General features: G+C 39.8%; 1 protein-coding gene across 1 annotated transcript in view; it reads left to right on the top strand.

The window, feature by feature from the left end:
- The window catches only part of Tbc1d15 (TBC1 domain family member 15), a 56604-nt gene extending 48950 nt beyond the window's left edge, over positions 1-7654 (top strand). Inside the window, exons 14-17 of the mRNA XM_052753386.1 lie at positions 133-230; positions 3545-3661; positions 4154-4240; positions 6322-7654. Of these exons, the coding sequence (XP_052609346.1) occupies positions 133-230; positions 3545-3661; positions 4154-4240; positions 6322-6543 (524 nt within the window). The 3' untranslated portion in view covers positions 6544-7654. The remainder of the gene's footprint in view (positions 1-132; positions 231-3544; positions 3662-4153; positions 4241-6321) is intronic.
- The last annotated feature ends 6641 nt before the right edge of the window (positions 7655-14295 follow it).

Raw genomic sequence — 14295 nt, 5'->3', positions numbered from 1 at the left:
AGTTGCTTCCTTGCATGAACAGAATGTAGTCAGACATAGATAGAATGCATAGATAAATTGGAGCTTGATAAAGGTTCCTCGGTTCTGACGTATTAGCGTAAGAATAAGCCCTATTTTTTTTCTTCTGTATAGAATCCCAGGACTCTGGATATCTGTATTTTTGCTTCAGATGGCTTTTAATCAGATTTAAAAGGGAATTTAGTTTTCTAGATATTCTCCGATTATGGGAGGTAAGTTCTTACATTTATTATGGAAAGAAACACTTGATTCTGTGTAGCGTTACACGTATATTCTCCGAGCGTCACTGGGATCTCTAAGGCAGGTGGTTTGGAATGCACTTGTGGTCTTCTCTAACAGCTCGTGGTTCCCGCACTGTCCCTTCAGAGCACAGCGCTCTCGAGAGTTGAAGCCAGGTACCCCAGAAAGAGTTCTCTAGATCATTGCTGCTTGTAGCCTGTGTTTGGTAGACTTGACTTTATTATTTTTTATTTTCAGATTTTTATTCTTTTGAGAGCTTTATATGTTTTAATTGTATTCACCCCTTCCCCAGTTCTTCCCAACTCCACTCCCCCTACCCTACCCACCCACTTTCACGCTGCCCTCTCTCTCTCCCTTTTAGAACCCTACAAGACTGTTTGTTGCCCAAATAGCTTTCACTGGAGGGTGGTCAGCTACTAGGGTACACTCTTAGATCACTGGAGGGTGGTCAGCTTACCAGGGGTACACTCTTAGAGGAAACTCTCTCTCCTTTTCCAGCAGCTAACAGTTGCTAATAGCTCCACAGCTCGGGGTCATATTGTGTGCTCACCCTCCCCACCCCCCCCACCCCCGCTGGGATTTGGTCTAGCTTGGGCTTGCACAGGTCTTATGTGTGCTGTCACAACCAGTGTAAATTCAGATGTTCACTTTTCCTGCTGTGTCCATAAGATACTGTTTCTTTGTAATCAGCTACCATCTCTGGCTTCTACACTCTTTCTACACCCTCTTCCACAGTGATCCACCCCGTGGAAGGGGTATAGTGTATATGCCCCCTTCTCTCCCACAGTGATCCACCCCATGGAAGGGGTGTAGTGTATATGCCCCCTTTAGGGCTGAGTACTCTTCTGGTTCATTCTCTATACCTTCGCCAGTTGTGTGTGTCTTTATGTCAGTCACCATTTACTGCAAATAGAAGCCTCCCTGATGAGGGTTCAGAGACACATATCTATATGTGTCTCCACAGGTATAAAAATAAGTCATTAGGAGTTGGTTTTATACTATGTCCATTTAGTAGACTAATAGTAGTAGGTTCTCTTTTAGGGCCTATGACCCATCTAGCTGCAGTTTCTTGGCCCAATAATGTGCTAGTTATGGGTTTCATCTTGTGTAGGTTCCTCAAAAAGCCAAAAATAGATAATACCATATGACCCAGCTATGCCTTTCTTGAGTTAATCAGGGTTAGTCAGGGTTCTGTATGGGAATAGAACTCATAGAATGAAAACAAAATGGGGGTTTATTTGTGAATATAAAAAGAGGATTTATTAGAGTAGCTCACAGCAGTCTACTTCCCAATAGAAAGGCCAAGAGTCCAGTAGTTATTCAGTTCATAAGGCTGGAAGTCTCAATTATCTTCTGTGCTGGAATCCCTAAGAAGTATATTCTCATACCATTAAAAGAATGCCTTAGCAGCAGACTAGATGAAGTTGCCGGTGAGAGTGAAGAGCATTCATCAGCCGTACTCATCTGTGTTGCTGTCTGGCAGGACACACCCTCTGTGCGATAGAGGCTCAGACAGCGTGGGAGTAATCAACTACTTTCTGATTGGTTTTGTGAAGAGGGTTACATTTGGGTATACATTTTTTTAACATTCCAGAAAGTTTTGGTTTATAGGCTGAGACATTACAAAGGAGATAGCTTGTGTTTTCCTTTTTCAATGAATTTAAGTTACAACGCACTGGTAATAATAAATAACAAGCATATCCTGCCTCTTTCCCTCCCCATGCTGCTACTTTTTCTTTATTTTCAAAAAAGGTATAGTTCTCTTTAATTAGTACCCCTGTTCCATTTCTCTTTCTTTTCTCTATAAAGGGGATTCATTTTTCTGTTTTGGGTATCCCTTTATTCCATTTTCTACTCAGAGTAACTTTCAATGAAAAACAGAAAATGACCTTTTTTATTGCTCTTGTTGAGTATCTGTTAATAACAGATCTAGCATGGTTTTAAAAAGTGCAGTACTAGTATAATGTCTTATTATTGTCATATCTTTATAAAAACTAAGAATGACAGAATTTCTACCAAGGAAAGACTATGTAATACATATGTAGCGAACTCCTTTCACAGCTGGGAATTGGTTCCTGCACTTCCGGTAGAGAAGGCTGTGTGCTAGTTGAAGGATATTGCTTTGTGCTGCTGTGTTCTGCATGGATTCCTACTTAAATGTGTATCAGATATGTATAATTAGAACCTGGACTTTTTTTTACAGTTTGTTTTCATATAATATACTTTGATCATGTTTTCCCCTCCCAGATCCTCCCCCTCCCCAACCACCCAGCTTTATTTCCTTTCTCATTCTCTCTTAAAACACACATGAGTGCATGCATACATACAAACAAACAAACAAACAAACAATAATGTACACAAACCCCAAAACAAATGAAGCATGGAGTTGTTTGTGGTGGCTGCTACTCCTGGGCATGGGGCCTGCCCTGGAATGAGAACCTGAACTCTTTAAAGATGAATTAAAAATACTGTTACCACTTAGCTGGACTAACTCCTGAGTGTGTGTTTACCAAATAGCCCGAAACTTTGAGGTTAATTGCCTTGTAATTAAATTTCTGAAGCTGGATTAACTTGATGTATTCCTTATGAAAGTAAAGGCATTTCAGCTATGCTCCACTGGCATGGTTTGTGTGGTTCCTTTTTCTTCCAAGAAAAGATGTCATTAAGTATATTACCAGGGGGAAACAAAGGTCTTGTCTTGAGTTTGTTGGCATCAACCCATATTTAGGATAAAATGTAGGCATTGCTCAAATGTGTTTGTAGTTGGGGTGTTAATTTTGTGTAGTTCCTTCGGTTTTTGTTGGAATCAGGGATACTCTTGATCTTGAGTTATAGGATATAATACAGGGTTTTTACTGTATATGGTGTAGAGGTATCTCTGGTTGTTTCTGCTCTTATGTACTATAATTAGGCCTTTTTTAATTTGTATGATTTAATCCTCCTTAATTTTTCTAAGTACTGAAGATTTGTGAGAAAGTCAAAGTTCAGAAAAATATTGGAAAAGATCTGACCTTTATGTTTTAAGGCTGACCTTATGAGTGTGCCATTAGTCAGTAGTGCTTTTGATTATTAGCTGCTCACTGTAGTTATTTGAAGAGTCACACTGGAAGTAGATCAGATATTAACTTGATTTTAATTCCTGTGTAACCCCTTCAGTTCGCATGTGTTGGGTAGAAACAGTGGACTATCCCAACTAGGCATGTTTATTGCTTCAGAATTAGCATGTATCTTTGAGGAAATAATTTAGAATGGATTTTGTTTACTAAGTAACTTCCATGTTTTGTAGGTAATGTGGACGGAACTGCCCTGTAAGAACTTCCATCTTCTTCTGTGTTGTGCTATCCTGGAGTCAGAAAAGCAGCAGATAATGGAAAGGCATTATGGCTTCAATGAAATACTTAAGGTGGCTCTTCTCTCACTAGATGATGGTATTCTGGTGCTTCTCTCCAGTGGTCCTCATGCACAAAACATCTCTTTGGAGTGTTGTTGAATCTTACGAGTAATTCACACTGTGTCCCTAACCCCTGGTTTTCTGAGAGTGACACTTTAGTAAATATATATTGCTCAGTTATTATCAGGTGGCTGTTTAGGAAGAAAAGTAAGTTCAGCAAATAGTTTTTGATGTAGTTTAGTCTTTTCTTATAACTGTGAGCTAGAAGACTTGAGATGGCTGCAGGTTTAATGTTCTATAAGCTTATTAGTTATTCTTTGGCTTTAAAACCTGAAAGAATCTAATGAAAGAGGTATTGGATTTTCTGTGGATTTGTAATATGTGAATTTTTTATATTATGGGTAATATCTGCAGTGCAGTATAATTGGTAATAAATTGCTTATGTTTTAGAACATAATAGAGCTTTCTGTTTTGATTATCATTCTCTTCTGTTGATTTTTTTAGCACATCAATGAATTGTCCATGAAAATTGATGTGGAAGATATACTATGTAAAGCCGAAGCAATTTCCCTGCAGATGGCACAGTGCAAGGTATACAGGGCTGCAAATAATTGCAGTATTTTCTCCCTCTTTTTATAGCTAAGGAAGGATTTTCTTCTAAAGAAAGTGGACAGCAGTCAGCAGATGGAGGGCAGACACAAAGCTTTTGTTTTAGTTACTTTTGTAAGTTTACCTCACTTAATTGAAAACAGTTGACTGATTATGCCAGATTGGAAACATTTAATTGGCAAAATGGCAAAAGTAATGAAAATATTTCTACAACTGGAGGCTGTAGATTTTAAGTGGCAATATATTATCCAACTTAATGAATACAGAACAGGATCTCTTACTAAATATGCAACATCCAGCACCAAAGATAGGTGATGACCAGAAGCATGTGGATGGTAGTTTATCTTACTACATTTTTCATCAGGCTCTTGTTTCTAAAAACAAAGATAAATTTAAGGTTTTATCTGAATTTAAACCAAATCATTATAGCCCCCCCTCTTGTTTTACTTTAAAACTCAGACAATTTTATTTTAAAATTATAATAAAGAAAAACTCCAGGGCAGACAAGTTGCAAATCTCAGTAGCTGCTCAGAGGAGGGGATGAAGGAGAAAGGAAATCAAACAGTTCTGTTTAGGCCAGCATAGCAGCCCTGGGGGGCGTGGTGGTGGTGGTGGTGGTGGTGGTGGTGGTGGTGGTGGTGGTGGTGGTGGTGGTGGTGGTGGTGGTGGTGGTGGGTGTGGAGACAAGCAGGAATCCCAGAGAATCAGAAAAGCAGACTTGGGTCCCTGCCAGCGTCAGGAGGAAGAGAGAAAGAGGGTGGAGGCAGAGAGGAAAAGTCTCACACCTTTCTGTTCAAAGTTCAGAAACACAAGCAGACCCAGCCAAACCCCATAATTCATAGGAACTGATGGCTTTTTCATTTTTGCATTTTTGTTTCAGCTTTGTATCATTTCCCCATCCTCCATGGGTCCAAATAGTTATTTAGTTTAGTTCCAGGGAAGTTTGTTGGATAGCTACTCTGTTTCAAAACCCGCTTGTAAGATTACTTTGAATCTTTAAGGAGCTAGTGTTTCCTGGGGAGATAGAATAACTACGAACAGGAGAGGAAAGAGGTAAATTCGAAATGTTAGAAAACTAAATGGGGTTTGGTTGGTGCGTCCTTACGGTCCCACCATTGGAGAGGTGGAGTTATGAGGATCATGAGTTTAAGGCCAGCCTCAGCTGTGTAATGAGTTTGAGTCTAGCCTGGGCTACATGAACCCCTATACAATTTAATGAACTGTAAAGGCCATAGCAAGCAAGCAGAGAGTCGTGAGAAGCAGCTCCCTCCGGGAGACGCTGGGTAGAGTGACGAGTCTGGGTGAGGTCCAGGAGCTGCTTCTGTTCTGACTCCATCTGCTGTGTGACAGAACACCGACCCAGAACTCACTGGGAGAGGCCTGGGTTTGTTTCCACCTAGAGGTCCCACCCCATCTTGGAGGGAAGTCGGAGCCATTGAAGAGGGCTGCTTCGTGGCTCACTCTGGCTCATGCTTGTTAGCTAGTGCTTTTCACAGATTTGTTTGTGTGTGTGTGTGTGTGTCTGACTTGACTGTCTTTCTGTTCTGTGTGTATGAAGGAGCATGTGAGAGAATATGTCCTTGAAGGTCAGAGATGTTGGTTCCCCTAGCTGGGGTTTTGGGCAGTTGTGAGCTAACCGAGCCATCTCCGGCTCCTACCCAGCTTTCTTTTGCAGCCCATCCCAGCACCACTTGTTGAGGGAATGGTGTGGCAGGCCGGGCCTACTCCGTCCATTAGCAATCCAGACAATCCCTACAGACACGGCTACAGGCCAGTCTGAGCTGGGCAGTCCCTCAATCGAGAATCTTCTCAGACGACTCTAGGCTGTGTCGTGTTGACATTTAAAGCTAACTAGGAAAGTGGATGAGATGGCTAGAATTTCTTTTGAAATATAGATGATGAGAGAAGAACGTGTGGCACTTACACTGTTGAAATAAATGCTCAGACTCGGAAATGAAGTAGTATTAAAGGCTTACTTTGTGAATATTTTTCCTCAGTAGTAAATAAATGATTTTATATTTGATTTTTTTTTTTTTTTTTTTTTTTTTTTTTTGGGTACGCAGGAATTGCCACAAGCAGTTTGTGAGATCCTGGGGCTTCAGGACAGTGAAGTTACAACGCCAGATTCAGACACCGGTGAGGATGAAAATGTTGGCACTCCTTGCCCCACATCTGCACCTCCGAGTAACACCTTGCCCATCCTCGCTGCTGCCATTGAAGCCAAAGACGACAGCCCAGCACAGACATTATCATCCCCAAACGCCTGCAGATTAACACCTGCATGATCATTTGTCTTACATTTTTTAAGGGATACTTTGTTGCAATTCCTTTTTAAGTACATGCAAGGTAGACATTTACAGTCTGGTATTGATCATGCTTTAAGTTTTATGGAAAGACAGTGTACTGATGTTCTTGCATTAAAGCTTTACAAAGTTTTAAACTAATTATTTTTGTAGTTAATTCTACCAAATAGCCTTTCCTTTTCAATAACATTCCTTAGTATTTTTATAGCTAAGTGCATTTTGTTTTGTTGCTGATGAACTGGGATTGGATAAATACTACAAGTGGATGCTTTGGAAATTACGCACTTTGAAAAGCATTCACTGTTTACTCTTTAGTGGGCTTTGGACTTGATAAAATTAAATGTTGAGCCTTTATAAAGCATTCTAATCTGAGGAGATTGTTACTCAGTGATGAGATTTAAAAATGCAAACAAATTTGATTTTTCTATTGTTTACAACAATACTCAGCTTACATATTTATGCTGGTTGAATGTGATTTAAATTAGACATTTTCACCAATGTAGTTACTGTGTGGATAAAGAACTACTTCAACCTTAGCAAGTGGATTGGCAGTATGTTTTTTACAAAGAATTTTTCTTCACTTGTATATAGACTATATGTAAGTACTATTTATGAGTATAAGAAAGCATAGTCCTATTTTCTTTAACTGAATAAACTTGACTATTGATTTATATAAGCTGATTCAACAAAATTAATACATGGCTTCAATATAAGATCTTTTTCAAAACTATTTTCTTAACTGAACATTTATTTAATGAGACTACATTCAGCCCTATCTATATCTGGTATAATTTTAAAATTAATCACTGTAACCTCACTTTATTAATAATGTTTATTATCTTTCCTAATAATGCATTAATTGGTTAATAAGATCTTTAAATTTTTATAAAGTATTCTTTTCAGAAAGCTTATGTCAAAAATTTCCAGGCACTGTCATGAGTCTCAAGGTAATATTTTTTGTATATGAATGAAGCTGTTTTTACCATGCAGTATTGCATGATTTTAAGTTATGTGGAATTAACATAACTGATTCCGTTTTAATTGTAATTTGCTAAACTCTTGTACATATCATTAAAATAAATTCAAAGCTGAAGTAGTGTTTTCAGTTAAATTACACTTAGAAACTTGGTTCTTCATCGGAATAACTCCAGGTGGACCTCCAGGTATCATAGGTTTTCCTTATGGAAGTCGTCATTTCAGTGAGTTGTAGAAGTAATAAACCAATGACTCCTTTTATCCTTGGAAGCACTTCTTCATCAGTATAAACACTGTGTCTTGAAGGACATAGTTATCTGAGTCAGGGAAGCAGCTGCTCTACAATGGTAATGCAGAGAGACTGGCTTGCTTCTTCCCCAGAAAGTAAGGATACCAAAGGAACTTTCCCCCAGTTGAGTCATGACACTAGGACCTTTAGATTTAAGTTTTTAATATCGTGTTATCTCTTATCAGTTAATAATGAGTAAGCCTGTCTAGAAGAAGTAAGCTGCTCACAAGCCAGCATCCCCAGCCTTTCATTTCCTGCTGTTCAGGAAATTGCTCAGAACATCTTGATGTCCTCCTTGTTCTTCCTGGATAGTGGGTGTTTGGACTTTTTCCTACGTAATGCGATATCGACTTCAGATTAAAGAAAATTTAATATGTTTCATAAGTTGAACTTTTGTCAAGTTTTGTTAGGAGACTGCTTGTTAAAAATATTTTTACTAAACTGCATTTCTGTCAAGCGCGTTTTTTTTTATATAGGAATGATAATACATTGGAGTTGGGTTACATCTTAATCAGCCGACAAAATCCGGTTAGGAACACAATGTAAACTTATTCTATTGGGATTGTTAGAATATGTAGTTCAGGTAAATTTCTTGGTGTAACTTTGGAAAAGATAATTTCAGTGTTCACAAAATGTTCTGCTTATACCCTTTTAGCATGTAGAAAATGTGTAATATGTGATACATAAGAATGTTAAAATTTAGAAAGTTTCTAACTTTAACTGTGCATTATTTTCAATTTTTCTGAGTGTATGGGAAACACATTTGTATTTAAGAACCTGTTTTGTTTATGTTTCTAGATTTTTCATCTCTCTGTATGCAGAAATCTTTAGTGTTGGTCAATAGAGACAATCTTTTTCAGGAGTCCTTTTGGGAGAGTAGTTGTTATTGAGCTTGAAAGTACTGAGAGTTGGGATGGGTCCTGACTGAATCTTACAGGGAGTCCCTTGTGCCCGTTCCCAGCATAGTTTGGATAGCATAATGTGGTCTTTACGGGTTTACCTGGTGTGCATTGATGTCCCAGGCATTTTCACTTTTGAGTTTTTAGAGGGTGTAGAAAGATCTTAGAGCAACAATTCTCAACCTGTGGGTCACGACCCCTTTCTCAGAGATTGCTTAAGACCATCAGAAAACACAGATGCTTACATTACAATTCACAACAGCAAAATTACAGTCATGAAGCAGCAATGAGAATCATTTTATAGTTGGGGGTCACCACAAACAACACGAGGAACTGTATTAAAGGGTTGCAGTGTTAGGAAGGTTGAGAACACTGTCTTAGAGTATATGAAGCCTTGGGTGCATGTGTAATTTTAGAGAGAAGTCATGATTTCTCAAAAGTGTTTTGTTTTTTCTCTAAAATTGAGAAGCATTGTAAATTACTTAACATAGTAATAATACAATTTATGATTCATGCTAATTTTATGTCCTGAACCTCAAAATATTGAGTGTTCACCTGTAGTTCCTTGGTCTGCGTTAGCAAATTGCATGTTCCGTTTCTTCAGACCTACTGAATCAGAATCTTTGAAAGTAATGCTAACAATGGGCATCCAAGCAATTTCCTGAGTTCCCTGGAAGTTCAAGTACTACTAATATGTTGTATTTCTTCAGCATTGGGAGTGATGGTCAGGCATATTCTTAAGTTTTAAAAAAGTAATTGAAGCCGGGCGGTGGTGGCGCACGCCTTTAATCCCAGCACTCGGGAGGCAGAGCCAGGCGGATCTCTTGTGAGTTCGAGGCCAGCCTGGACTACCAAGTGAGTTCCAGGAAAGGCGCAAAGCTACACAGAGAAACCCTGTCTCGAAAAACCAAAAAAAAAAAAAAAAAAAGTAATTGAAATTCTAAAGTAGATTTGCTCTAGGTGTGCTTGCCTTGGTTTTAGTAAGAAGTGACAGCCTATTTTATGGAGATTTTTCCCCTTGATTTTTTTTAAGTAGAAATGTATTAAAGTATACTTACATAGTATTTTACACTCATATATAGAGTCTTCAGCATTCAGTCATCTATTCTAAGAATTGATTCATGAAAAAGTGGAAAGATACCTAAGTTTATATTTCTGAAAATGGTGTGTCTAATTACACCACCTTCATAAGAATACTTTTTGTGATCCCCAAATCTCGGCAAGAGTGAAGAAACACTAGCATGGGACATTCTCCAAAGTGTAATGCCTCCCAGCAGGTGTAGTGCAAGGGCGCATGAGAGAGATGTCAACTCGACAGGAGGACTGTGGGAGGGCCTGAGGGCCCACCCAGGTGCCCTACCTCTGGAGTGGGGCCAGTGGGACTGCATGGCTTTCTGATCATCTCCCTCCTCCTCCTCCTCCTCCTCTGGCAGCCGTCACTCCTGGAGGTTAAGGTACAGAAGGTATCTGTCATTTTACTGTTTTGCCCAAAGCCCCTGTTGTGATTTCAAACAGACTTCTGTCAGTTTCCAGTTCTGCCTCTGCTTCCGTTTCTTCCCTGTCATCCATGCTTTCAAGCCTGTCCTAACATGTCTTTGATTTCAGCTCTCATGGTCTGGGTTTCTGCTTGGCCTCCATGGTATCTATTCTTGTGCAGGAAGTCAGCTACTTATTGGACCACAGCCAGGTTGTCATCCCCATGAATATGGAGGGCATATGTACATTTGATGTATAGAACTTGCTCACAGCCTGTCTGTCATCCCCATGAATATAGAGTTCATATGTACATTGGATGTACAGAACTTGCTCACAGCCTGCCTTACCATGATTATTCCTCAGCTAGAAGCACACAGAAGATATCCTTCTGGCCCTTTGTGGCTCTGTCTGTCACAGATTGTTTCCCTTTGGATGTCCACTGTCTGCCTGTCAGTAGCTCTCATTTCCCTTCTCAGTGACCACCGACCAGCTGTGGTGGTTTCTTCCAAATGGCCCCTGACAACGTTTTGCCCTGCCTGGTTTTTCATTCCCTCCTCCCGGATAGGGTATATGCTTTTTGTGCTTTTCTCCGATCACATAAAGACTCAGAACCAACAACATGTATGCTCCTTAAGACTTCATCACAGGAGATTTGTCTCCCATTATTGAATAAAATGCATGTGAATAAGACCAGAGCCGCCCACAGAGATTCTGAACACAGCAGCTTGATCAGTTGGTTCCCATTTCCAGCTGCGGAGAAGAGTGTTGTCTTCTTTCACCTGGTCCTCCCACATTCTGCCCGATTTTCTGAGAAATATCTGGTAGTCTTTGGCGAGTCTAGGAAATGGGAATTGCAGGGCTCTGTGTGTTGAAACCAACATTAAACAAATGAGATTACTGAACTCACCCATTCGCATTTTTAACATTATAGTATCGATTACATCTTAATGAATGCAAGCATTCATCTCCTTTGGTGATTGGGTTTTCTATCACAAAGACGGACTTTTGCCAAATATTTCTACTTTTTAATTCATAGTCAATAGTTCCTCACATTCAGGGTTAGAGAGTACATTGGTGACGTTCTGGATTTATTCTTTTGAGTTGCAAGATGGGAAAACCATACTCCCTGGAAGTCAGAGTGAGCCTGTTTCCACCACAGCACAGCAGTGAGTGTATTCAAGACAGCTCCAACATGCTGCAGATCAGTATTACAGGAAGATTGTTGTGGTCTGGCTAGCCCAACAATGGCAGTCTCCTGATGGAAAGTCCAAGAATCCAATAGAGTCCATGAGGCTGGATGTCTCAGCTGGTCATCTTGCATGTTGAAATCCTGGAGAAGTAGGCTGTAATATCAATGAAGAAATGCCTTAGCAGCGGGGTATATGAACTTGTCAGCAAGAGTGGGGGCAAGCAGGCAAAGGCAAAGCTGCTCTCTTCCATGTCCAGAAGGTGTGGCCCAGATTTAGAGAGGGCATTCCATCTTCGAATGAGCCAATCTAGAAAAGTCCCTCACAGGTGTGCCCTGCTGCTTAGGTTTTAATTCCAGATATAGTCAAGTTGACAACCAAAAGCAGGCATCACATCCACTGTACTTAAGTTTCCAAATCCAGGTTCAGCGGTTTGCCCCATGATAGCCTAGCTAAGTTGAGAGAGGTAAGGACTGTGATTATCTGAAGAGAGTGAACGAGAAGCCCGTCTTCCTTCCTAGGGTCAGCAAGGGCTTTTCAAAGCGTAGAATTAAGGAAGTAGAAGGAAAAGGCAGAATGTGTATTGGAAATGTAAATGTTATGAGGATTGGCTGTGTCCAGTTGCATTTCAAGCATTTTTATGTTGATATAGGGAGATAACCATTTAAAGCTATACATGTACAAAGCATCTGTTCTTACTGCTTATGTGCAAGAATGCAGGTCCTCAGTTGCTGTGTGTGTGTCCACTGTTCTGTGACATTACTGGTGAGCTACTATGTTCTAACGAATCTCAAATAGATACATACTTCATTAACTGTACACGTGTTAGCTGGGAAATGTCTGGCAAACAAAATGATGCTGTATAGAAACTCGTGTGGGTTTTTTTTTTTAAAGGAAATCATTGCAGGTTTACTTTATTTCCTATTGTTAATAAGCTCTTACAATACTAAATCATGTGAAATAGGCTAGAAAGTTGCTCTATTAAAGTAAGTGGTTAGAGAAGTTAGAAGTGGGTGGTATGAATATTGAGCTGTTCCTGCTGAGGAGCCTGAAGTACGTGCCCCATGGGATCCAGGAGTCAGATGTCAGTGGAAACCATCCGGACACACTGATTATTGAGTTGGTGTGTATTAGAAAATTCAACCCTTTCTATCGCCTTGTTCAATGATAGAGACACAAATGTGAAATACTGGAATGATGTTTTAAAATCAAGATGACATCTCTGTGAGTTCGAGGCCAGCCTGGGCTACCAAGTGAGTTCCAGGAAAGGCGCAAAGCTACACAGAGAAACCCTGTCTCGAAAAACCAAAAAAAAAAAAAAAAAAAAAAAAAAAAAAAAAAAATCAAGATGACAAGTTATTCAAGAAAAAAAAATGATCAGACTTTTGTGGCATCCCAGCCTCTGAACAGTCACTACTGCTTCCCTTTCAAATATATCCACGCTCAGACTGCATCCCACTCATACATTTCATGCCTGCTCTCTATTCTTACTGGGGAGTTGCAAGGCAAATTTCTAATTAAGTCATTATCCTAGTGGCTCAGCTCAGGTCATTATGCATGCTAGGCCCCTTATCTTCTAGTGGCGTACACACCCAGCCTATCTTTCTCTTGGTGGCCCCGTGTTTCCAGTCAGTTTCTTATTTAGCCAGGATAGTCAAGGTGAGTGGCATGCAAAGGAAGAGTATGAAGTTCTTAGTCCTCATATTTTATCTACAAAACAGAAATTGGTAAGATGGGAAAACTCCTGTTGTGTACCATGGGCACTTCCACGTCTCCTCGGTTCTCGGTTTATAAACGTTACCTTTAGTATTTACAACTACATTTTCCATGTCTTTATTCCCATAGCCTGCTGCTGCCAAGATCCATTTCTGTTTTACAATGACTTAAGGACTGGTTGATAGTGTTTCTCCTGCTTTCATTGTTACCCTTAATGACAAAAGATACCTATGGTGAAAGGCACTCGATACTTAACCTCAAAGTTGTAGACCCTGCCATGTCTCAGCCAATCACTACCATGGTCATGGTCACATGGTTCTGTTCCACCTATCGGATCTTATATTGGAGATAATATCTAACAATGTTTCACTTTATGTTTCCCCCACTCATTTCTACTTCCTGGCCTCTTTAGTTAATTGTTCCAAACCCATCCTGACATCTCCCCTCATGACTAAAGGCTTCCTGCTCATTGACTATGAGGACAATCACCAATAAAATCGAGTACCTTCCTTTTTTTTTTTTTTTTAAGTTCTGCTAAACATTCCCAGCCAGTGCCTGGTGTATCGTTCTGGCTCCTGGTTCAATGAGGTAGACACAGGGATTTAACTAGCATTTTGAGCATCCAGTATCTGCCATGTTAAACAGTTCATACATCCTCAATTTGATCAGCCTCCCAGTTCCACAAAGTTGTAATAAATAAAGCAGAGCTAAGGCAAGTATCAGAGCTAAAGTTTGGACTCAGGTTTATTAAAGCCAACGTGTTATTTATGCAATACAATTTAGGCATCTATATTCTTGTCATCGAGGCCACACATACATGTGACTCTCATGGAACTTCTTGTTATGAGAAACTATCTTCCTTTGCCCATCCTCTAGTTCTTCCCTCAAATGGCGAGTTTCCAACTGCCTGCTGATAATTTGGTATTCACTTCCACATCTCTGTGTGCATTGCTACTTTGGTTTTCAATTTTCTTCATTAACTATTGACGTCTCATCTTAAAAGATGAATCTGTGCCTCTTTTTGTCCTCTCCAAAGTTCCCACTATTCACACACACACACACACACACACACACACACACACACACACACACACACACGCACACACACGTTTTCTTGTCTTTCTATGTTACCATACAATTGAGATGGTATTGGTCATTGGTGTGTGTATTATCATGACTTTGTAAATGCAAT

The sequence above is a fragment of the Peromyscus californicus genome, unplaced genomic scaffold, assembly GCF_007827085.1.
Source record: "Peromyscus californicus insignis strain IS unplaced genomic scaffold, ASM782708v3 Scaffold_24__1_contigs__length_46423439, whole genome shotgun sequence".
Lineage (NCBI taxonomy): Eukaryota > Metazoa > Chordata > Mammalia > Rodentia > Cricetidae > Peromyscus > Peromyscus californicus.
The sequence above is the reverse complement of the archived record's forward strand: the minus strand, read 5'-3'. Positions and strand labels throughout refer to the sequence as shown.